The sequence below is a fragment of the Stenella coeruleoalba genome (assembly GCF_951394435.1).
Source record: "Stenella coeruleoalba genome assembly, chromosome: 18".
Taxonomy (NCBI): domain Eukaryota; kingdom Metazoa; phylum Chordata; class Mammalia; order Artiodactyla; family Delphinidae; genus Stenella; species Stenella coeruleoalba.
In genome coordinates, this window is record NC_137164.1 from 77159578 (window position 1) to 77184535 (window position 24958).

The following is a 24958-nucleotide window of genomic DNA, read 5'->3' on the forward strand; positions in this document are numbered from 1 at the left end:
GCCCATGGATAGAAGTGACTGTCAGAAAGGAGGGGGTAATCGTAGGACCACGGGAGCAAACGCCCAGCTCTCTTCGCAGTCTCAAAACTGAATGTGGAACCAGTGAGATGCGGGCTGTAAAACGCTTGAGGAAGGGGCATTCTTTGATAGTTCCTTGAAGTAGTTTCTTCTTCTTTAATGCGGTTGCATTCTTTCCTGTCTGTCCTGACACCGACGTTGCCGCCTCATTTCTCTGCCACAAGTTTCCCTTGAGTCTGTCTGATCTCAGGGTGACCAGAATGGTCCGGTGTGCCTGTGGGAGCCCCTGAGATGAGCAAGGAGTTTTAGAGCCATTGCCCGTCTTGCTGGAGAATGTGGGGCACTTTGCCCGGGTAGAGTGTGTCACGTGGCCAAGCTCTGTGACGGGATAGAAAAGTGACGTCTCTTACAATGTGCCCTTGATTAACATGCGTGTGACTTCTCTTTCAGAATGTCTGCTTCATTTTCCCTCAGTTTTTATACCAGTTCTTCTGTGGGTTTTCGCAACAGGTGAGTCCTGATGCCTGAGGTCGAGCTCACCTGAGCCTTATCCCTCTTCCCCACATGTGTCTGTGGTGGGCGGAGGGTGGACGGCAGGGCATGCGGGCCAGATGACCCCCCCGTTCCGTCGCTGATCTTCTTTCATCTAAAGCAGAAGCAGCCAGGACCGGGGAAATCTAAGCTTAGAGGCGGCGATCAGAATTGCAAACTTTTGTGCAACTTTCTCTTGTTGCAGGTTTGGAATGGCAGGACCGGGTGGGTCCGCTGTGATTTTAATCCAGACTAGTCGACATCCTGACACTTTGAAAAATGTCCTTGTCCTTCTGTATCTGTAGAAAAATGGCTCTGTGTGCATTTTAGAATGCTCGTGCCTGTGGCCCTTTGTAAATGAAAACTACACATGCATATTGAAACGAATCATCCGAAAGTCTTGTCGAGATGCCCGGGTGCTGTTTTCACGTGGCTTTTCGGTCCCGCAGACCCTGTACGACACTGCCTACCTGACTCTCTACAACATCAGCTTCACCTCCCTCCCCATCCTGCTGCACAGCCTGACGGAGCAGCACGTCTCCATGGACACGCTCAAGAGGGACCCTGCCCTCTACAGGTACCTCAAGCAGACAGCCGCTGTAGGCAAGGAGAAGGACCGGGCAGCCCTGCCGCGAATCCGGATAATACTTGGTTGAAGTACTTAAAAGCCAGACGATTCAGTGTCAGCTGACACGCTCGCTTCCACAGGAGATTCTTCAAGCAGGAAGCCATGTGATTTAAGTGAATATACTCCAAATTCAGACAGAGGATTTATGTGGCGTTTGAAATGTACACGTTAAGCCAGTTTGCATTTTACCGTGGTTTTCGATGGTTATGAAAGCACTTGGGGTGAGAGTTTCTATCCCCTTGTGACCCCAGCGGATTTATGGCCTAAATGATCCTCGCAGGTCCAAATAGGTTCCATTCAGTGAGAAAAGAGAAAAGTTAACATATCTGATCTCAGGGTGCTCCTTTCTGCTAAAAAGTATTTTTAATAACAAGGAAACGATTTTTCTGCTGTTTCAGAACTGCACCCCAGGATCTTTGGCCGATTCAATGTGTCACTGTTTATTGTGACTTTGTAAATTAAACGTGTTATTTTCAGGACATTTTAGATGCACATGTGGTTGTAAGAAATAGGAGAGAAATTCTGTGAGGTTTTATCCAGTTTCCCCAGTGGTAGCATCTGACAGACCGTCCTGCAGAACCGCAGGACAAGGTCACAAGCAGGGCACCGACGCGACACGCCCAGCCGTCTTACTGGTCCTTGCTCGTGTGCACACGTGTGCTCACGTGTGTGTGCACTAAATTCTGTGCAGGCTTTTCACATGTGTGAGTCCTGTGCCCACACAGTCAAGACACCTCACCAGCCCCACGGCCTACATCAGAATCATTAGCCGTTAAATGGGGTCTTGAAGTGTTGGGGTCCAAAATAATCCCTGTAGGTGATAAAAAAAAAAGCAAGCTCTGAGTTTGTCACGTGCATTTAATGATACAGGAGTAAGTCTAAGAAAATAGGGAACCCACACCATTTTAGACACACACCGGAGGGAACCCTGCAGCTTCTCTGTCTTATTGAACTAAACTGACAGGTGTCGGAAGCCCTGTCGTGAAATGCACAGCCTGGTCCCGGAAGCCCGCGGTCTTGGCATTCGGATGCCAGCGTGTCCCTGTGTCCTGTGTCCTTCCTTTCGGAAGCAGAGGTGTGAGCGCTGGCATCTTTCTTCCTCTAGTCATATCACAGTCCATTTTTGAGAAATAAAATATTCAAACAGAGATTGTTCAGGAATATCCGTATGTAGTAAAATGCAGTCTGGAGAGCATTTTGCTTTTGCTCCCAGGAAGCTCACTTAATGTCTGTGGGTCCTTCCCACTGTATCAGCTGGGGACGTCGCCCCTCACACCTCACCATGTTTGCTCCCTTCTCGCTGTGCTTTGACCGTGATGGTTTCGGTTACTACAGCTTTGTGCTACAAGCTGTCCCAGGGCCTTTCTGGGACCGGGTGTGGTGTTGGGTGAAGTGACAGGTGGTGTGGCCGGAGGAGCCGCAGAGCGTCAAGTGTGGCTCGGGAGCGTGGTCAGTCGTGAGGCCCACCCGGCATCCCACGGGCTCCGTGCATTCAGAGCGTGTGCCGGCCAGTCGGCGGGTGGAGGTGGGGGTCTGGCCGCGACGTGGACAGGCTGTGTGGTGCTCGCGGCCGGGCTTCTCCAAGACCCGCTTTTCGGGGCTTGGCTAAGTGGGTGTCGGTAGGGGCCCCGCCCCCTCCGAGGGCCCTCCTTCTCCTGTCCCTGCTTGTCCCTGCAGCTCTGCCACCTCGGGGCTCTCCGCGAGTCAGGGGCCCCCGGACGGGGATGGTGGCCGCAGGGCCGGTGGACACGGTGGGGGCTGAGTGGGTGCGTGCGCCTGGACGCGCTCACAGGTTCCCACCCTTTGCCTCCCCCAGAGACATCGCCAAGAACGCTCTCCTCCGCTGGCGCGTGTTCATTTACTGGACGTTCTTAGGCGTGTTCGATGCTCTGGTGTTTTTCTTCGGTGCTTACTTCATGTTTGAAAACACAACCGTGACCAGCAACGGACAGGTTAGTACGGAACTGGGTCGTGTCAGCGTGGCTCCGGGATTCTTTGGGGATAGAGCTTGAATCCAGCACGATCCCGGGTCAGCGCAGTCTCAGCACAGCCCGTGGGGACCGTGTCTGGGTGTCTGCCCCCCAGCTGGATGGAAGGGACGTGATGGCAGAGTTCTGCCGACTGTAGGGACACCCTTCCTGAGGGGTTCCAGGCTTTAGTTCTGTAGCTTACTCACCGTTAGCTATATACCTAGTGGTTCGATGTGATCGTTGAGACGTGGCTTATTAAATGTGGGAAATAATTTAGTATTTAACCCATTTTAGTGTTTGTTCACATCCTTAAGTATCTGTTTACTTTGCAACAAGTAGATTTACACTTGCCTGGTAGGCGTTCAGCGCTCTGGTTTTCTGCATAATTTCTAGGGGTTGTTTTATTCGTATCTTGCTTTTTTCTTTCTGCCATGGCTTCCTTCCCACTCTCAGATAGTGACCACCAACACACACATGGTAAGAAATCTGTGGGTGCGTCCTTTGTGTTTTTGGAGTGCGTTATAAATAAAATATTTCTTGAAAATATTTTCCAACGTGACTCCCTTTGTGTGCTTGTCGGTAGAAATGCTGTTAGTTGCTGCCCCACGTCTGTAGGACTGGGGTCGTCCCAGAAACGTGTGCGTCCACTTGGGTCCCTGTTGCTGAGGTTACTCCCTGTATTTCCATGTTGGGGACCACCAGCGGGGTCAGTGGTGTTTCTAAGTGGACTTGATCTGTTTGGACCTCCCTTGACCTAAGTAAGTAGGAAGACACACGAGCATGTGAGGCTGGAGGGGATGCTGCTTTGACCGTGGCCGACCTCCAGCCCCGCCTGGAGAATACGAGAGGCCCGGGGCCCGGCGCCCTGCTTCTGACCTGATGCCCCAGGGTCCACGTAAAGAAGGGGAGCTTGTGAACAGAGGTTTACTGCACGTCCTGTCTGATGGGACACCTCTCTGCCCGTTTGTCCCTCCGCGTGGCTGGCCTGAAGTTCAGAGTCTTGCTGTGTGTTTGCCCATCGGTTTGTCTGTTTCTTTTTTCTTGTGACTGCAAGGTACTGTCATCTCTCATTATAACTGAAACCAATTTTTCCTAAATTGGTCTTGAGGATTTTTCAAAGTCTTTTTGCACTTTTCTAAAATCTTCCCATTTTTCAAGGATTTACACTTTGTCTTAGTTGTGGTAGAATAGCTCCCGGGTGCCACGAGGCCGTCATGTACCGGTGGTTGAGTCGAGCTGTCTTAGCGTTTGCTCTGATGCATCTTTAGTGAGAGTCCCTTGCGGGCCCAGTTTTAAGTGAGCACCTCACGTGTACCTTAAAGAGCTCAGACTTTGTGTCCCGGCATCCGTGGTCCCAGGATCCAGGCAGTGAGTCGCTTCTGCAGGCGTCACCCTCGCTCACCAGTCGCTCCTTCAGTCGGACAGTTTCACGGTGTTAGAGCCGAGCAAATGGAAGTTGACAGACGAGTACTGTACGAGGTCAGGGAATTAGAGCTCAGACCTAGGGTAGTGTTTTAGACCATGCAGCTGCTGCATTGCTTGACGCTCACATCACGTGGTGACATGGTTGGCCCTGCTCTGCAAGCCCACAAGAGGGCGGGTGTGAGCAGGGAGGGGACATGCACCCTGGACACAGGTGCTGGTCGCCCGAGGGGCCCCGGATGCAGGCCTGGGGGGCCTTCCCGGCACGAGGCTGGGCCGCATCTCCTCCTGCCGCTGCTGTGGTCAGAGCTGCAGGCCCGGGTGCCTTGAGGCCCTTCCCGTGAGCCAAGGGCTTCTGCCGTTTCCTGTTTCTCTGCTACTCGCTCCTGAGGGCGCCCTGAGCCACCATGGAACCCGGATCCCAGCGTCTAGAAGGGGTCTTTCCCGTACCATCCCTCCCCCACCTGCCACCTCTGTGCCTTTGCTCAACTGTTATGGGACAAAAGCGTTGGTTAGAATCTGGAACGATGACAGGAAGGGAGAGCGAGGTAGAAAGAACGCCTGTTGGCTGGGGCCCTGTGCTCACGGGCCAGGAGCTCTGAGGCCCCCGTGGGAACAGAGTCAGCACAGGCCACGCACATCCTGTCGCGTGAAAAGCTCCTGAGATGCACGGTGATGTCAGGAAGCAGCGTGCGCGACAGTCGTACCAAGCGAGGTGCTGGACCTGGGCGTTTGTCCACAGCTGTGCCTTGGGTCACTGGCGCCCGGGGGACGATAAACAACCTGCAGACATAGAGGCGTGAGAGCAAGGCCAGCGCTAAGCGGAGGGACACCTGCGGGGACCCAGGGTAGACCTTTATCACCAGGAGGACAGGAGTCCCAGGGCCACGCGTGGCGAGCGCGCTCCGTCGATGGTCTGACTCTAGACCCCTGCGGTACCTCGGGGCCTCCGCACAGAGCCTTCTCGCTCTGGATCACTGAGTCTTAAATTCTTGTTTGTTTGTCAGGTAAGGGGGTTGCATCCCTTACAAAACCAAAAATGATATCGTAGGCTGGTTCTGTAGCAATTCAGACAAAGCAGCAAACAGAGCTGTAAGTCCAGGGCGGCCTCAGGGGGCTGCTGACGTCCTTGGTCTTGGGCAGCAGGTGGTTCGGTGAGGATAGCGGTCATCTCTGTCCTCTTCCAAGGAGGACGGACGTGTCTTCTTGGTGGGACATTTTAGCTGCCCTGTTCTAGTGATGGTCGGGAGGTGACCCCTAAATCATTCTGTAGGCGTGTTCGTGGATCCGTTGAGAACAGCTGAATCATTGATAACTTTCGAAAAAGAGAAATTCACTTGTGGAGCGTTTTCTGCACAGACATCAAGAGCTGTATTATTTCTCAAGTGAGAATATAAGACAATGATTATTTTATTGTTGAACTGCGGGATATTCCTAGGTGCACGCTTGAAAGTTTGGGGCGCGTTGTAATAGAAGCCAGTAAACATCTAGAGCGCGGGAACGTGAGCTGTCCTCAGCGGGCTGAGGACAAGAACACCAGCGCTCAGCAGAGGTTCCCAGTCAGCACGTGAAGCGAATGTAGTAGATGTGGCCGCGATCTTGAGAAAACATAAGACATGTTTGTCGTGGGATATTTTTACACACAAAAATTAAACTGCTCTAGGCTTTAGAGCTTCTGTGAGCAGTAAGATTTCCTACAAGATAGTCCTGAGGAAGAGGAGAGAGGGCGGAGTGGGAGAAGGAATTAAACTTGGACCTGGTTGCGGGGCAGGTGGGAGACCTCCTACTGAATCCTCTCCTCTGAGCGAGGCCCAGAAGTTCACGACGTTCTCCGCGGAGACGCGTGTTGCTTTAGGAAATCAGCCCCGGGGCTTCCTGGGGGCTGGGGAACTGATATCACTCGGGAGAAAGGCTGTCCCTCAGGACACCCCTTTGAGAAAGGGGATTGGAGCCCCAGTGAATCACCCCCAAAGTCCATAGAAATGATGGGTAACGAATTCAATAATGCGTTGACTATCAGCTCGACCTGAGGGCTCCCTTAACTAAGGAGCCCCAGAGGCGCTTACGGAGGCGTTACTGTGATCACCTCCCAGTGAGCTGCGATAGCTGGCGGAGGGCACAGGTGAAGGTGGCCAGGTGTGCAGCCTTGCCCAGGTTCCAACCCAAAGGCCTGAATCTGATTCAAGGCACTTGTGCTTTACTGCTGTTCGCCTGTAAACAGCACACCCTGTGTTTTGCTGGGCTGGGCGTGGATCCCAGATCCACCAGAATCTACCGGATCCTAGGAGTCTCGGCAGCGCCTTGGGAAGCACCGCCCTACCCCTCTCGGGAAGAGATGAGAAGCCGTTTGAGTGATTGAAATGTCGTCCCCGATTGCGATGCTGCTGGAGCTGCCCTGTCGCTCTGCCACTGGTGCTCCACAGCCACATTTGCTGCTGCCTAACAGTTTTGTAAAGGATCTCTGAATCCCTCCCAGGCAGGGGCGGCAAACACAAAGGCTGTGAGGGCTTCTGCCCGTGCAGCTGAGCTGATGGTGCCCGCGGGGTTCAGAGCCGCCCCCTCCCTGCACCTTCACCTCTTGCTTTTGGCTAAAAACGGTAACTTCCAATGAAAAGGAAGCGGGCGCTGCGTCCTCCTGCACCTGCTGGCCACTGCCGAGCTGCAGCCCACCTCAGAGGGAAAATTTCCTGCCCCCGACATTAAGCATTGAAGAGAGAGCCCTGTCTTTGAGGGTTTCCCAGCCTGGGCGCTGTTGCCGGTGAGGCCAGGAGTTCTTGGTTGTAGGGCTGCCCCAGTGCAGTTAGCAGACCCCTGGCCTCTGCCTCCTGGATGCCAGTAGCCCCCTCCCCCGAAATGTCCCCAGACACTGCAGGTGTCCCCCACCTCGGGGACAGAATCACCTCCAGGGACGGCCACCGTGGCTGTGGATCTGAGCCCAGTTTTGATCACACTGATGAAGCGAAGAATGAAGTGATGAGGGTCCTTAAGTCTGTTCCCTGCAGAAGTCCTGGCGCTTTGGTTTTTCTCCTAGAATTCTGCAAGTAGGTTCTTGCCTCGGTAAACACCTCGCAAGGCCTGCAGCCCACATGCTCGCCTGAAGTGAGTCGTGTGTAGGGATGTTCCTTTGGTTGAAAACTAACCACACGGGAAAGCAGTTTTTATTCCGGCTGGTAATGCTTTGTTTTCTCTTAAAGAAGAACTAGGAGCGTTTTCTGAGGCCCAGCTCGCAGAATCCGACAAACCAGAAATGGGTCGGCTCTTAGGCGGTGTAGAAATCTCAAAGAAAATAACTCTTGTAAAGTAACAACAAGAGGCTGGTTTGTCCCCGGGAGGAAGACTCTGAAGTGGCTGGTGTTGCCTTTTGCTTGTGTCTGTGTCTGTGGGTGAGAAACGTGTTGTCCCCCGGTTGGACGTGTGTGCTCCCCGCTGGCCGAGCCCACATCCCGCCGGGGCCTCGTCCAGGGGCTGCTGCGTGTCCGAGGTCCTGGCCGCGGACCTGCCCCGGGCCCTTGTGCAGCTCTGTCGTGTCTCCCCTCCTCCGTTTCCATGGCTCCCACGGGGCCGCATCCTGGTGATGCCGCCCGCAGGGGACAAGGCTGTCGCTCTCACCGCTCCCAGGACGATGGCAGCCGTGGTTTGCCTTCCGAGCCGAAAGGTGTTTGAGCTGAAAAGAGACTAGACACGCGCTCTACCGAGCGTGGGCTGGGCCGCCGGGTAAAGGTCTCGTCCGCATGAAACACGAGCGGGGAGAGCGGGGTCGGCCCCTGCGGACCGTGACTATAGCGAGCGGGGAGAGCGGGGTCGGCCCCTGCGGACCGTGACTATAGCGAACGGGGGGAGCGGGGTCGGCCCCTGCGGACCGTGACTCTAACGAGCGGGAGAGCGGGGTCGGCCCCTGCGGACCGTGACTCTAGCTCGCAGACGTGTCCTGTCGTCCGCGTGAAACACGAGCGGGGAGGGCGGGGTCGGCCCCTGCGGAACGTGACTCTAGCGAGCGGGGGGAGCGGCGTCAGCCCCTGCGGACCGTGACTCTAACGAGCGGGGGGAGCGGGGTCGGCCCCTGCGGACCGTGACTCTAGCTCGCAGGCGTGTCCTGCTCTGGTTTGTAAGCAGGGCCGCCGTTTGTGGGAGCAGCGAGAGGGCAACACCGGGGGTGGCTGTGCAGGAAGGACGGGGCGCCCAGCGGGAACCACCACCCGCCCCAGCGATGCTGCGGGATCCGGGGCCTAGCGAGCCAGGCTCGGCCGGCCTCCCTCTCACGTTTTGGCGACATCGCAGGGTTTCCGCGTGTCTGGGACTGGAAGTGTCAGGCGGGGCCGTGGGAGGTGCTCTCTGCCCCTCGTGCGAAGTGCGAAGGAGGAGAATCCGTATTAGTGGGAGACGACGTGGACTCTTGTCTCCACAGGTATTTGGGAACTGGACCTTCGGGACGCTGGTTTTCACGGTGATGGTGTTTACGGTCACCCTGAAGGTACATCCCCTGACCTGACGTGCTTCCTCCGGGCACAGTCAGCCCTCCTAGTGAGTCGTGACCCTGACCCTAACCCTGCCGGGGTCTTCTCCCCGCCACCAACTCGGCCCCGGCCCCAAGGGGCAAAGGTCAGAATTGCACAGAAGGTGGTGGAGGGAAGGAGCCTATTCTGTGGGAAGGGATGGATATTAGACTTCTTTTAAATGGCCATCTGCCCCACCCCTAGTAGAAGCAAAATCCGTCTTAATTGGAACAAATTAACGTACCGTGGAAAATTTAGCTCTTTTTCGAGTCAGGTCGGATTCTTCCTGGAATCTCATTATGAAGGTCCCAAATCCTACCAGCCCGAGTCTTGGAAACCCCAGAGCAGCGTCCCGGGGGGAGCTATGGCCAGCGCCTCGAGCCGCCGCCCGCGTCGCCCTGTGGGAGCATCTCCCTGGGATCCGGGCAGGCTTACTGGCGACGTTGAGACTCGGAGGCCGTGGGGAACCCTTTCTCTCCATTGGAACCTAAAGTGTGTTTTTCCCAAACAGGTTGATGTAGGCATTTGAGCTAAAATTAAGGCTGTTTCCGTTCTCTTCCCGCTTCCTTCCCCAGCTGTCAGGGCTCCCAGGGCCATGCCCAGGTAACACCACCATCAATCACCTTTTCCCTCTTTCAGCTGGCGCTGGACACACACTACTGGACTTGGATAAACCACTTTGTGATCTGGGGGTCACTGCTGTTCTACGTCGTCTTTTCCCTCCTCTGGGGAGGAATTATCTGGTATGGAGTTGATAATTCTAGAATCATCATTATGTTACTGGCCCCGCGGTGTCTTTCCTCGAGGGCTGACTGTGTGCAGGAGGGGCATGGCGCCAGGGCCGGGGGGGGGGCCCGCAGGGGACGAGGCGGGTGTGGTCCCTGCTCCTTTCCGCCAGGTTCTCAGTGGGGGAGACACGCTGCCTCATACATGTGACAGGAGGAGCAGACCGGACGCTACAGCAAGGGGCCTAGTTCAGATCAAAGGCTGGGGAAGGCGGAAACCTGGGAGGGAAGCACTGTCAGCACCGTGGTGGGTGCGCCCGGGGAGCTGGCCTGGGCCGAGGCAGTCGGACCCCAGCCAGGGCCCTTCCTAAGGAAGGGAGCCCCACGTGCAAACACCTTGGGGCGGGGCCTGGCAGGGGAAGGAAGGTCCAGCCTGCCTCCATCGGGGACTTTAAGCAGAGGAGCGTCAGAGTCCGACTGCACTCTTAGGAAGGTCACCGTGGCTGCTGTGTTGGAAGTGAACTTGGGAGTGGAACACAGACAAGGCAGCCGGTCTAGAGACCGTTGCAGTACAGTGGTCAGTCCTGACGGGGGCAGCAAGTGGCTGCCTTTGCCAGCGCTGTTCCGTCCGCCCAGACGTCCGTTCTCACTAGCCTGCCTGGGGAGCGCCTGTTCATCTTTCGAAACCCGGCGGCCCGTCAACCTCATCCCCTCTTCCCTCGAGTCACCTCCCAGGCGGGCATTTCCACCTGGTCCCCCGAGCAGCTGTTCCTTCCCCTGTCACAGCGCATGCTGGATTTACCTGTAATTCTCCCGTTTACGTTTCCACCTCCCCCATAAGATGGAGAATTTCCTGAGCAGGGCTGGGACTGGGGGGAGGCGAGTGAGGCCCGGGACCACAGCCTGGCCGAACGGGAGGCCAGAGGCAGTGTCCCCTCCACCTGGCGTCCCCAGTGCTGACCTCGGCTCCCGGGAGGGGCAGGCGGCCCCCGAAATGGGGGAGAGGCTCCCCGGTCCATCAGGTCCCCACGTGGAGGTTGCTGAGCTGACATCCACCCAATGACCCGCTCTGTCGCTGACCCCCCAGTGGCCAGATCCATGCATTGCACATTCTTGGAGACCAGGAAATCCAGGAAGACCAGACCAGCTTTTGGTGGGTTTCCAGCAGCCCTGCCCCAGGCCACAGATCCCTGCGGTTCTAGCGAGCTCTCCAGAGCGGCTGTGCAAATGGGAGCCTCGCCTGAGAACTCCCAGGCCGGCTCCTGGGCCTTGGGGCTTCGGAGCCAAGAAGTGGTTGTGTTTAGCATCATCACTGCCCCTTTCCAGAGGCTTTTGTGAGTCACCTGGCAGGAGAGTCATTTCATTCTCTGTATTTTTATGGAAATTAAAAAAATATATTATGGCATAATTTTTTTTTTTTTTTTTTTTTTTTTGTGGTACGCGGGCCTCTCACTGCTGTGGCCCCTCCCCTTGCGGAGCACAGGCTCCGGACGCGCAGGCCCAGTGGCCACGGCTCACGGGCCCAGCCACTCCGCAGCACATGGGATCTTCCCGGACCGGGGCACGAACCCGTGTCCCCTGCATCGGCAGGCGGACTCTCAACCACTGTGCCACCAGGGAAGCCCCTATGGCATAAATTTTTAAGTATTTAATCGTTCTGCTGACGCGTGCAGATATGATTCTAAGGTACAAAAAATATGACCTACTTCATCTTTTAAAATCTTTCCCGCTGTTCTGAAACTGAACTCCGGGGCCTTGTTTTCCCCGTTGGGATGACTTCATAGAATTCCCCTCCTTTTCCCGTGGGTTAACACGCAGCGTTACAGGGAGAGGTCACAGCCCGGTGTTTCTGGGGTTAGTCCCCGCAGGCAGGCTAGGTGGCTTGTCCAGTGACTGTCGTGACAAAAGTGAAAACTTCCAGAACACATGGGCTCTTCGTGCAAGTAGAGAAAACAGACCAGGATGTCGGTGTTTCTCCTGCCATCGTGTTACGTTTCTCCTTTCCCTCGACGCTGCAGGCCGTTCCTCAGTTATCAAAGGATGTACTATGTGTTCATACGCATGCTGTCCAGCGGCCCCGCCTGGCTGGCCATCGTCCTGCTCGTCGCCGTCAGCCTCCTTCCCGACGTCCTCAAGAAAGTGCTGTGCAGGCAGCTGTGGCCCAGCGCCACCGAGAGAGTCCAGGTACCGCCCCGGGCGCCGTGGGGCAGCCCTTAGAAAGGGGAGCGGGAAAGGTTTGGGTTTGGAAATGCGGTCAGTCCGCCGTTACTAACGAGTTCCATGATGACACGTGGGTTTACGCCTGAACCTAGAAGACCAGTGGTTAGACTTGAGCGGCTAGTCCCTGAACTAAGAAAAAGATTAAGAGAAAAAGATGAAGCCAATACAAAAGGCAAATTGTTTTTTGTACATTTTTAAAAGTTTTTTCAACTAATCATCACCTTGAAGGTAAAATGGCATTACTTTTAGGGATGGTGGATTTGGCTCAAACTTTAGCATTTATTTTGGAAAATTCTGGTTATGAGTGGTTAGGGCTGTTGTTTTCCACCCTCCCAAATGGAAGCCAACAAGCTGAATTCCGGATCCAGGAAAGATGAGAGATATGAAGTATGCCGGGACTGGCATCAGACACAAGTGGTACCCAGAGCTTCCCAAGAGTGCTCTGGCCCTCCCCGGGGTTCCTGGGGAGGGGTGTCCCCCGTCCCCTTACCCCTGTGACCCCCCGCTACCCTCTCACCCCTGTGACTTGCCCTTGGAGGTGCAGGCCTCAGGAGGAGGAGGAAGGATGCTAGTGAGAGGGCAGAGGCCACAGCAGGGCCCGTTGCTGCAGGACGCTTGTCTCACCTGTAGCAAGGTGCTTGTGCAGGTGAAGGGGGCGGGGCATGCAGGTGGGGAGGGACCGGAGGGAGGGTGACAACAGGAGAGGGTGAGTGGCACGTCCTGGGGCTGAGTCACTGGGAAGCTCAGGGGCCCCGTGGTCTCAGTCCCAAGTGCTGTTGGCCGGCTTTGGGGTGGAAAGCAGGTGGACTTGCCCCCACAAGTCCCCGCTCCCCTCCCAGCAGGTGACGGGTCGGGGGCAAAGCCTTCGGGTTCCTGGTGCTGGTGTAAAATGCTGAGCGCAGTGCCCCAGCCCTGGGGATTCTGCTGGGCTTGCAAAGTCGGTGCCCAGACGAACGCAGGAGGGGTTAGTGCAGGTCCACGTCTGACAACTTCATTACGAGTTGCACAGTCGTCCGGGGCTGTTCCCGGGCGGGACACAGGCGGGAGTGCGAGGGGAGGGATCCCGCCCGCCTGGGCTGGGCTGGGCCGCGGGGCCGGTGTGGCCTGGTTTCCAGTGGCTGCAGGGACGTCCGGAGGCTGCCGCTCGTCTCACCGGACTCACCGCCTTTTCTTGTCTCTTCCCTTCTTCGTTCCTTTCGTCCTCCGGCCTCTTTGCCCAAATAACCACCTTGTTTATCGATGTGCATGGCCTCCTGACCTCTGACCTCTGGCCTCTGGGACCGGCAGACTAGGAACCAGTGCCTTTCTGTCGAGCAGCCCACCGTCTTTATGCTTTCTCAGACTTCCAGCAGTCTGACTTTCTAACGGAACAAGGTGACGCTTTTCTGTCTTTTTGCATGCTTGGGACTCAGTCGCAGGACCGCACAGGGTTGACGGTTAAGCTCGGAGCCGCGCTCGCAGGCCCGCCCCAGGCAGCACCGGGCCGCTGGCGTCGGGAACGCAGGGTGCCGGGCTCCTGCCGTCCACGCCACTGACCGGTGCCTGCACGCGTGCCTGGGGAGCGTCAGAGCCCGCTCTGCAGGCGGGACTGAGGGCCTCCGGAGAGACCAGACTCAGGCCTTGGCACTGGGCTGCAGAGAAAGCCAGGACAGACGTGTCTGGGGTCAACATTTTTACCAAAAAACTTTTTTAAAAAGTCTGATCATTTTTAGAAAAAGGCGCTGACCTTGCCTTAAAGGGCCGTAGCGCCTCTCTCTCGGGCACATAGAGCCATTCACACGGCGTTCTGTGGCCGCCGCCCAGGGTCGAAGGCGTTTCTTCCGGAGGCAAGGCTTCGGGGACACGGCGTATCTGTTTTCAGTCGTTTGTGTGCCTGGTGCCTCGTTTCTGTGTGCTCCGAGCCAGGCACACTCTGAAGGTCTGTGTTTGGTGTTACTGCTTCACTGAGGCAGCCTGCTTAATGGGAAAATGCCTAAAGCAAAAAAAAACAAGAAGGCTTTTTCCTCTTTCATAACTGTTCGTATGCCACACAGCTTTAGCACTGCTTTTTAACTAGCAGGATGGTACATTTTTTAAGTTCAAGTAATTATTGGCGATCGAAATTTTTTTAATCTGATGCCCTCAGAATTTGTTAGAATAAGTTACATCATTTCATCTTGCTGTTCACACGCTTGAAAACATTCAGGATGAAATTCTTAGGAACATTTTAATAAGTCACAGGAGGTGCTTATGAGATTGGTTGAATCATGCCAACTCCAGGCTAAAACTAAATTCCTCTGACTGTTGATGGGGTTCATTTAGAGTTGATTTGCAGACGCCACACTCTGGCCGCTGGGAGAAGGGCCCTGAGCTCTGTGTGTCCGTAGCCGCGGCCGTGACCCCAGGGTGCCTGGAGCCTGCACTCCGGGCACACACAGGGTCAACGTGTTGTTGCTGGAGAACCGTCCAATTTCTGCAAAACTTGGGAGGAACAAACACTTGACTAGCCGTTTTGTGGAACGTACTGCGTTGGAGATGGATGGCTTTTTCTTTTCACCTGTCCTATTAAAGCGAAAACCATGGCAGGCACCGTGTGTGTACACACATAGGCCAGTTACATATACGTGTGCATTTCTGGTTTCTACATCCATTTGCACATACAGTCGTGTGCGTTTCCGCCCCTGCGAAGAGCAGCCCCCCCAGCGCTTGTCTGCTTCACCCCCTCCTCGCCGGAGAACGTTCTGCAGCTCGCGCTTGTGATCCTTCAACTCCTACAATTCTCTTCTTCCTTGTTACTGAGAGACTCATACAGTTTGACTAGAAAATCTCAGTGTTCAGATGCCCGGCCCCGCTGACCTGTGGCCCTGTGACTCCTTGCACCTCCCACATTCTGGTCTCAGTCCGGGACTCCTCTGTTTGACCAGAGACGGGGCCGAGGGACGGGGTCGGGCAGGCACACAGAGAGTGACAGGCAGGTGGACAGAGGACAGAGGGACAGGCACACAGAGAGGGACAGAGGGACAGGCAGGCACACAGAGCGGGCTAGAGGGACAGGCACAGAGCTCCTCCCTTGGGGCCGGGTGCCCACTTGGGGAGCCCAGCCGTGCCGGGGTGGTCTCGGGGAGCGGGCAAGGCCGTTAGCCAACGCCCCAGTCTGGGCAGCAGCCTCCCCGGTGGCCCGGCCTCCCCTCCGCGGGCTCAGTGTCTGTCCTCGCCTTGCAGAGGAGCTCGAGCCGCCGAGCCCCGGCCGACGCCGCGCCGAGCCCTGACCGGCCTCTCCTGATGGACCCCGAGCCGCGGCCGCGGCGCGAGTAGCTGGTGGATAGGTAACGGCCGCCCGCGGGCAGCCCGGTGTGCTGTGCTCTTGCTGCGCGCGGTTTTCCTCCAAAGTTTTGCGTGCTGTGCTGTGTCTGTTAGGTTCGTGGTCACAGAGAAAGGCCTTTACACACGTGGGTTCCATCCCAGGTAAGTGGCCTGCCCAAGAGGCCGGCCGCGTGGGCTGCGTGCCGTGCACACACACGCACACGCCTGCACACCTGTGCAGCGCACACGCCGGGTGGACATCGCCCCACACGTGTCCGGTGTTCGGCGTCCAGAGCACAGTTCATTCATTCTCATCCGTGGTGGTGGGAATGGCTTCACCTGAAAGGTCCATCAGGAAAGACCACCTTTCGAAGTAAAAAAGGGGGTCTGGAGTGAGCGGCCCGAGCCTTGGCCGGGGCAGGTGTCCAGCAGCACCTTCAGTGTCCAGAGCAGGCGTCTCCCGCCCGGCTGCCCCTCCCCTCCCTGCCCGTTCGATCCGAACGCACGCGTGGGCCGGGGAGGGGAGGTGCCTCTGGGGGCGCTGGGTAGGCGAGGTCAGCATCCCCATTAGAGGAACCGCAGGCAGTCCGGGCCCAGGGAGGGGCTTCGTGTTTTCACGCGTCTTCTGCGGGACGGTGGGCCCGAGAAGGGGACGCGATCGCAGCCGGGATGGTCCACGTGCCTCCTCCGCGTCTGGTCCAGCTGTGTTCAGGGGAGCCCAGGCCGGGGCAGCGAGGGCGGTGGCCACGTCGGGGCGTCGGGTCAGACGACGGGTGCTCGATGGGATTCTCGCGGGGGTCCCGGCACTGACTCTGTCCTTTCTGTTCCCGACAGACCGCGTGCTTGGTGTCACGACCACCTCTCGGGAGTCACCCCCTTGCCTCTCTGTAGACCCCAGCCCTGGGCAGCGCCCTGGGAGGGCGGGGGCGCCAGGCCCCCTCCAGCTCAGCCTCTCCCACTCCCCGCGTCCCCACCCGGCTACAGACCCCGCTCCTGTGGCCCGAGGGGAGACCGGATGCACGGATCACGGGTCCAGCCTCTAAGAGCCGCACGGTGAAGGGGGCAGGACAGGCGTCTCCGGGCGGCGACCAGGCAGGACGCACGCGAGCCCTCGGTGCACCCTGTGGGAGCAGGATCTGGGGGGATCGCGCCCCCCCCCCCCGGGTGAGGCCGCACCTCGACCTCCTGGGAAGCGCAGCTGAGCCTTGCAGGCGGGGTCGGGTCTGGCCCCTCCTCCCGGGCCCCAAAACCTCTGCTTTCGGAACCAGCCCAGGGACACCTCAGGACCGGCACCCCTCCCTCCCTCCCGTCCGTCCGCTGCTGGCACCGGGACCTGCGGTAGTGAGGCTGACCGCGGCCGTGTCTGGTCCCACGTCCCTTCCTCCGCGGTGCTGGGGCCTGTGTGCTTCGGCACCGCCTCCTGCCTCCCCCCAGCTGCCTACGCGAAGAGGGGGACCTATCCAGTAAAGCTTCCGGCACAGGTTCCAGGCAGTTCATCTTCCCGCTCCCGAGGATGCGGCTCACCGGGGCGCCGTTGCTGTGAAATGCCCGTTTCGGGGGTTGAGGGGAAAGGTGGGGTCTGGGTGCCGGAGGCCGGCCTCTGATGTGGTGCTTAGGCCCCCATTAAGAGTGGTCGGTCTCCCGGCGGTGTTGTCCCCCAGATCTGTGTCAGGCCCACAGGTCTGACAGGGTGGCCTGGGCGACCTGAAAAGCAATATCGCAGCCCTCGCCGCCACCGCGCTGCCTCTGACCTGACCCTGCTCTGCCGGGGGTCCTATCCGTGTCTCCTTGTGGGGGTGAACCGTCAGAAGGCAGCTGTGCTGTAAACTCTCTGTGACTTTCCTGTACCAGTATCTTATTTCTGGAAATAACCCGTTCGACATAGCCTTAATAGTCCGTAAAGAAGACATTTCAGTTTGAGATTCAGAGGGTAAAACCAATGGCTTTTTAGGAAAGGGTCACCCAAAAGCTAAACATTGCCCCCGCTGGATGCATGGGTGGGATTTAGGGATGTCGGTTGGGGAGTGAACACCGAGTCTACTTCCAAGATGCTCGACGTTAGGGGTTTCGGGAAGTTCAGATTTCAGTTTGATTGTATAATGTTCACCTATAAACTATTTGTTTAAACGAGGGGATGAGTTAACAGCAAGAACAAGCGTACACAGGTAGTCGGGGTGAAGCAGGTGAAGTATAAACATACCAAAGACTAGGATGATGGACGTGGGGCCTCCAGTGAGACGGGGATGGGAGGGCGTGTCCGTCTGAGGGTCCTCCAGCCTCCGCCCCGCCCCCGTCACTCACACTCCACGTCCAGTGTGTGGTCCACACGAGACCCTGCAAACAATGGTGTGTGCATTTTTACAGTCGTTTTTAAGAACCTAAAATGGGTATAAATGTAATACACGTGGGGGACAGATTCTCTGTACGTTTAGTTAACAAATTGTTTGTAATGTATTTTTTTAGAAATCTTAAAATTCCCTTTGCACTGAAGTATTTTCGTAGCTGTTTTGTTTGTTAATGTATCATATCTAATTTTTAAAGTATGTTTTTAAACCTTTTATTTTTTACGTTGATGGCATTTTGGCCACTTTATATTTGAATTCTGATGAACATTTTGGCTGAATGTCTCAATATCTGACGAATGTGAATTTTCAGATTTGGTTTTCTTCTCTACACCTGTTTATTTTTGGTGTTTCTGGCGGTAGTCAGTAGCTAAAAGGCATATTTAGAGTATGATAATTTGCTATGCTCTTTCTTCACAGTTCATTGCCATTTCATCTGCTTTTTATTTGGTTTTTAATTTCTATCCTTCAGCCTTAAAATAGCTTCTTGACGGTTCTGTGTCCTCTTTTTGCCTGTATTGAGATGGTTACCATTTACCTCGGATAAGTCAAGTCTCCTTATGAAAGTTACTGACCTTTCCATGCTCCAAAAAGTCTTCTTAAAATTGTTTGGGGAATTATTAAGTGACTGTGCCTGATAATTTGAAATAGGCGAGGGGCATGAGGTCAAAAGTAAAGTCAAAGGAGGGACAGAAGAGCCCACTGAAGTGACATTTCGGACGAGACAGTGAGATTCCCACCTGACAGTGGGCAGCACGTACTTGCCTTACACTAACCTTAAAGCAAGTAACTTAGTTTTGAAAATCTTACAGCTGCACGTGCATCACTTATTAACATTTCCCCCGCTGGTCCAGATGTCTGGTTCCTGACCCACACGCCATCCCCCAAAGCAAGCTGTCTGTAGGCCGTGTTGCTCCGGCCACCTCCGTGGTCCTGCTTTCAGCTCCCGGCCACCCGAGGCCGCACACATCCCACGTCCTAAGGGGACCCTGCGGGGGCCTCTGAGCCCCACCCTCAGGACAGGTGGCTGCCAGCAGCCCTCGGACCCTCCCAGCTGCAGCGTCCCCGTGTCCGGAGCTGGGAGTAAAGACCCTCTCTTGGCAACTCCTGTTAGAACCCAAATCAGCCCATTCCTGTGCCCTTGATTCCATGGGGTGAACGCAGACCAAATGACCCGCGCCCCCCTCCCCCGGGGGGGGGGGGCCGTGGCCCCGTGAGACCCACTGGTGGCAGTGCCGGGCCACGGCAGGAGCCCAGGAGCGCCGCCTTCTGCAGTAGCAGGTTTATAGAAGCATAGTTCGGCCTGGTGAGACTTTGCAGCTTTAACTAGAGAACTGCCTCGCACATGCTGTGTAACTATTCCTAAGTTCATGGGCGTCAACCAGAAGTTCAGGGCAAAACCTAAGGGAAGTTTCCGGCCTCTTTCTTTAAAACCACTGAGTTCATCTGTTTTGCACTGTTAATGACGTAATACAACCACTTCTGCTTTATCTTAAAATTAATGGTATTTATTTGACAACTCAGTGTAACAGCTTGCTATGCACTTTCTTTTGGAAGTTTCCCATTTGTAACTTTAAAAACAGGAAAAATGTCAGCAGGCAAACGCATTCTTTTTTCTTTTTTTTTTTTCAGTTAGAGGGCAGGTGAATGGGGCTGGGAATCATTCTGATTCGTCTATAAACAAAGCTTTAATGAAGCTGTGTCAGAGTATTATTAAAGTGTGATTCTACTTTTGCAGAAAAAAATCTAAAGATCAGTTTATATAGCTTTATTTTTTACCTTATCGAAATATACAGAATTTTAATATGCATATATTGTCTCTGACTTAAAGTTATAATGTGTGTCTGCATTGCTGTTAAAATGTCCGTTCGTTATGTAATGTAATAAAAGAGAATCTTCAAAAATGTATTTAACACGAATGTTATCTCTAGGTGTTGTCATCGTAAATACTGGAATTTATTTTTAAATTATTGAATATAGTAGGTGCGTTTAAGATAATAAATCAGCCTCCAAACAGTAATGTTTAATTGATAATTATTTATTAACCTGCTTTGAAAAATTAAATTGTGAATTAAACCGAATCTTAAATTTCTGCAGAATTTATTTTGTATGCTACTGTTTTTAACTTTTATTTCTGTAGATAAAGTGTATCTTCATAATACGAATTATGATTGGACTTTTCTGCAGATTATCTAAGCCGGAGACCTGAATCTGCTTGCAATAAAGAAGAAGAAAGGTCTGGATTAGTTTCTTTACAAATTAAAAAGATCATAGAAGTTGGTCTTAACTTTCTGCTAAGAGGAGCTGCCGGGTAAACACTCTCAAAGGGAGTGTCTCTGTTTGGGATGAAGTGGACGGCACTGTGGCAGCTGGTGCCCTGGGAACGTGTGGGACCGGGTGCCTCACCGAGGCCGAGGGGCGCAGAACAGGAAGCTCAGTGTGGGATTTCCTAGCGCTGGGATCCTGCCCATCCCCCTCCAGCTGCTCCCTGACCCTCCGCCTGAGACCCCTCTCCATCTGGATTCCTCCCCTTTCCCTCCAGGCTCTCCTCCCCACTCTTGTCCAGGCCCCGGGTCCCACAGGCTCGTGGGCAGTTGGACAGAGGGCGGGTTCTGTGCGCCCAGCACCGCCATGCTCGGGTTCCTGGCCCCCCAGCCCTGGCCTCCCCAGCCCCTGGCCGCTGCTCCCACCAGCACCAAGCTCCCTGTCTCCTCTGAAAGCTTCAACCTCAGAAAACTCCACACATCCTCGCACCAGGTCTCATTCCTGGGATTAGGGGACCAGGGTGGAGCCAGGTCGAGGGTCCTGAGAAAGGGCCTCCCTGGGCTGGGGCAGGACTGCCCCTTCAGGGCCGACTGGCTCCCTGGGAGGGACCGGCTCAGGCCTCTGGCTTCACCGGGCACAGTTCTAAACTGGGGGCTTTTTTCCCGGCTCCCAAACACCATGGAACAAGCACACAGCCGGGGCGAGTAACTCACCCTGAGTGGGTGACCTTGGCTGTCAGACCAAACGCCAGCAGCCAACACAGCCACAGACGCGACAGGAAGCAGATGCTGCAGGTGAGTCGGAGTCCCGGGGCTGCTGGTTGCTGTGGTCCGGTGTCCACACCTGCCTCAGGTGACCCAAACGTGTGACCACGCTAACCTCGGCAGCTGGGAGGAGCGAGCGAGGGCACCCTCGCCTGAGGCTCTGCGGTGTGAACAGCCAGCCTGCGCGCCTGTGTTCCCGTGAACACAGCCCTTTATTCTACTGGGTCGCATCCCAGCTTGATCAACACCCATGTTATTAAGCATCCTCTTTCATGGAAAAATCTTAGAAACACATAATTTCTCAATTCCTTTCTTGCACTAAGGGGATACCACTAAAACTGTATCATCGTATTAACTTCCCCACAGAAAATGCTCACCCCTTTGTACATTTTTATTATTCAGGCCGTTCGAATAATTCAGGAGCATTTAATTAGCCATCTTCTAATTCCTCATTGAGGTGCATCAGTCCTAATCGAGCCTGACGGAGGCCCAGCAGAAATCGAGAGATGCAGCATCTTTAATCGGATGAAGAATTTCTTACTCAAGACATCAAACCCCACAGCTAGTGGACAGGTGTCACGTCTAAAGGTGATCTTGAGTCAGCGCTTGACACCCAGAGAAATTTACCCTTAATGCCCCACACAGCACATTCTTCAAGGCCCCCGTGTCTTCGTTACATCGTGTTGTGTGCTCCACTGACCCATCTGCAAGGCATGAGAACTCATAACACCCCAGAAACCATGAGAAGGGCTGTGCCTTGTACCTGAGGGGCCTATGACAGACCCTGTCCCAATTTATTTGTTAAAACTTTAATGAGAAATATGGATTACTAGCTGTATTACTTATTAAGAGTATGTATTATCCTTTAAAATTAGTTATACAGGGACTTCCCTAGTGGCTCAGTTGTTAAGAATCCGCCTGCCAATGCAGGGGACACGGGTTCGAGCCCTGGTCCGGGAAGATCCCACATACCGCGGAGCCACTAAGCCCGTGCGCCACAACTACTGAGCCTGCGCACCGCAACGAAGAGTAGCCCCCGCTCGCCGCAACTAGAGAAAGACCGCACGCAGCAACGAAGACCCAATGCAGCCGAAAGTAAATAAATGAATTTCAAAGAATAGTTACACAACATCATAATTTGAAAAAGTTCACTCATCAGTGCTCTTATTCACTTGGTTTTTACAAGATCCAAAGAGAGAGAGGGGGTTGTAAAATCAAATTTCCTCTGAGACTCAGTTTCAGTACCTTTAGAATTTTAAAAAGACCTACTGTAAAGTCTCAAAATATAAGCCAAGTATCAAAATAAACATGTGCTTTAATTAGCTAAGACTTTGTCTTGTTTATGAATGACTACAGTTCCCAAATCCTTAGAAACTAGTTGAGCAGAAAATATATGTGTTGTTAGGGACATGAAGGCTAAAACACAGACCAGTGACCCTGAATGTGTGAGACCTGAAGACTGGCTATTGCTGCTGCACTTGTAGGTCGTCTTACAATAGTTAAGAGGAGGTCATTCCATGGGGACAGCACAGTGTGAAAGAATCACCGGGCAGCACAGTAAAGCCACTTGGAAGAAAATGTGTCTCCCGTTCCCTGGGGCTGTGGTGGCCCACGGCTCAAACACAGGAACTGACTGTCCCTCAGTCCCCAAAGCAGAAGTCTGAGATCAGGCTGGCTCCCTCGGGGCTGGGAGGGAGGGTCTGCCCCTGGGGCTCCTGGAGACCCTGTCCCTGCCTCCATCAGGCAGGCGTTCCCCTGTGCCTGTCTGTATCCCAACGTCCCATCTTTATAAGGATGTCCGTCACATTGGGTTAGGGGCCCACGCTGATGACCTTATTTTACATTAGTTGTGTCTGTAAAGACCTTATTTCCAAATAAGGTCACATTCTAAAGTGCCAGGGGTTAGGATCTCAACATACCTTTCTGGGGAGACACAATTCAACCCATCAGTCTGGGGGATCCGTGGCAGGGCACTCGGGGCGACCATGGAGGCTGTACCCTTGGGATGCGCGTGGGGAGGGAGCAGCGGGGGGGGGGGGGGGTTGAGGGCAGAGCTCAGCTGCCTCCCCTCACCCGGGGCTGCTAACTCACTGCGGCCTCCACGTCGTCCACCTTGGGGTGCAAGCCCGTGACCACCGTGGGCCCAGCGGGTCCTGGGGGTCCTGCCCACACCGCGCCGGTGTTCACAGCCCGACTGATTCGTCCCACGGGAGCCGCCCAGAGCAGCAGCCAGCACGGGGCCTGGGGCCTGCCCGCCCCGCCGGGCCGCAGCAGAGCCGGGGCCCCGGGCCTGAGGCGCCTCAGCTCAGGAGGAGCGGGGGGGAGGGAGGGTCGGGGCCAGGATGCTGCCGACTGGGGGCCCGCTGGTCCTCCCCGCGGTTGGGGCCCCGACGCCCTAGCGATGGGGTAGGCAGCCCCCCAGCCCCCAGAGGGATGGCCCCTCAGGGCTCCTCGGGACTGCAGAGGACCGGGTCCCGTACCTGGCCTCCCGTGTGTCCCAGGGGACCCCAGGCTTCCGGAGAGCGGGGCGGTTCTCCCCGCTCGGGTGTTACTACTGCCTTTAACACAAACTTCTCTGTGGGAGCAACGCTTTCCACAAAGGATTTAATCTCAAGCGGCAAAGTTCCAAACTCCCCGAGCGGCCATCAGCAGTGACCGAGCGGGGACGCCGTCCCAGGACGGCCCTCACACCTGCCGGGCGCCCGCACGCCCGAGCTGCGCAGGGTCCAGGCCGCGAGCCCCGCCTCCGGGGAGCCCACGGGGCTGCCTGCCCGGAGGCCCTGCTCTGGCTCACCCTGGGGGCCGACACCGCGGGAGCGGAGGCTCCTCAGGCGAGCTGTTCCTTAAGCTCAGCTCCTCGGGGGCTCTTCCTAGAACTCCATTTGTGATGCTAATTTCCTTGTGCTTCCCCGGGGCCTCGGGGCCTGGAAAGCCGGGAGAGTCGGCACAAAGGGCTCACTAGGCCCCAAAGGCCGCCGCCAGCAGGGCGCCCGCCGGGCTTTTGTTCTGGGGCTTCGCTCCCCCTGAGTTACGGCGACTTTAATGAGCCCTGACTACTTCTAAGAGCACAGGGGTCTTGGGGCGTTGTCCTCCGTGTCCTGTGTCCTCCCCATGTCACTCACCACATCCCGAGGCAGAAAGCCTTCACGGGGAAGGAAAGGGGCCCCGGGCTCACTGGCCTGTTTCCGGGTGCGGGCGACTGAGAAGGGGACCCAGGACCCTTCGTGGGACGCCCGCCTTGGGGCAGCTGGGCTTCAGGTCGGAGTCCGTGCTGCCCGGCCGTGGGATCTGAGCCTGCAGATACCCTGACCGGGGTCGAGCGGGTCAGCGACTGCTTCCCCTCGTTTCCGCACCAGCGGTGCTGTCTGTTCGCACGTCTCTGTAGAGAACCCCTCCCGGGCGTGCTCGCCGCCAGGCTGCCTCTCTTTGGACTTTCACGCTTCGGGTAAGTGATACTCAAACAGCCTCTGGGAGGGCATCCCCGTGACCCAAGCCCTCGGTGTGTCATGGGAAAGAGGGACGTGGTCTTAGTTCAGGACCCCACGCTGGCACACCTGACTGGTCTCCAGGCCCTTTGAGAAGAGGCACCTGTTTCCAACCCTGGCAGGTTCTTAGGGGCGTTTCCAGTGGACCCCTCCACCCCACTTCTGTGGAGGAAACCATCCAGCTGGGGGAGTTCCCTGCCTTTACCGTCCTGTCCCCTCAGGCCACCCTCCTTCTGCAGCGGCCGCCGCTGCGCCCGTGAAGGAGCTGGTGTCCTGTCCACCCAGGAGCCCTGCCCTCCCCCGCACCCATCCCGTAGCGGGAGAGCCTGCCCGCCCAGCCCGGCGCCCCAGCCTCCGCCTGGGCTCCGGGACGCCGGGGAAGTGCACGCGGACTTGCGAGGCGATGCTGCGTGGCCGCGGGAACCGCACTTTGAGGGGAAAGCCCTTCAGAGGCGCCGCCCCGCCTCCCCAGGGGCGCCCTAGAGCCTTTGGGGTCCATGTTGGCCACCTTCGTGGCAGAAGCCCGCGCTCCTGTTACTCACATTTCCCACCGTGACCCACGAAATGCAGACGTTTTAAAGCCCCAACTAAAATAACGTTTATACTCAGGTCAACATTTGGGATGCTTCAGTCCTTCTGTGCACCTCGATTTTCTGAGTTCTACTCGGGCACTTGTGTGTGCCCTGAACTCTGGAAGACCCAAGAGAGAAAAGGCGGGCGCCTTCCTGTTCCTTGCAAACGCTGCCGCAGGGTCGGGGAACCCCGCGGCCGGCTCATCCAGAACCACTTCCTGCCCCGGGATCCGCAAACCCA

General features: G+C 55.8%; 1 protein-coding gene across 9 annotated transcripts in view; it reads left to right on the plus strand.

The window, feature by feature from the left end:
• ATP11A (ATPase phospholipid transporting 11A) overlaps positions 1-20055 on the plus strand; it is a 122228-nt gene extending 102173 nt beyond the window's left edge. For 5 of the 9 annotated variants that reach the window (XM_079903505.1, XM_079903503.1, XM_079903508.1 and 2 more), the window contains 7 exons: positions 469-528; positions 999-1126; positions 2994-3129; positions 8975-9040; positions 9702-9805; positions 11806-11971; positions 15209-19807. In XM_079903505.1, the coding sequence (XP_079759631.1) occupies positions 469-528; positions 999-1126; positions 2994-3129; positions 8975-9040; positions 9702-9805; positions 11806-11971; positions 15209-15301 (753 nt within the window). In that variant the 3' untranslated portion in view covers positions 15302-19807. The other 4 variants (XM_079903504.1, XM_079903507.1, XM_079903511.1 and 1 more) reach the window with 4 other exon arrangements.
• The last annotated feature ends 4903 nt before the right edge of the window (positions 20056-24958 follow it).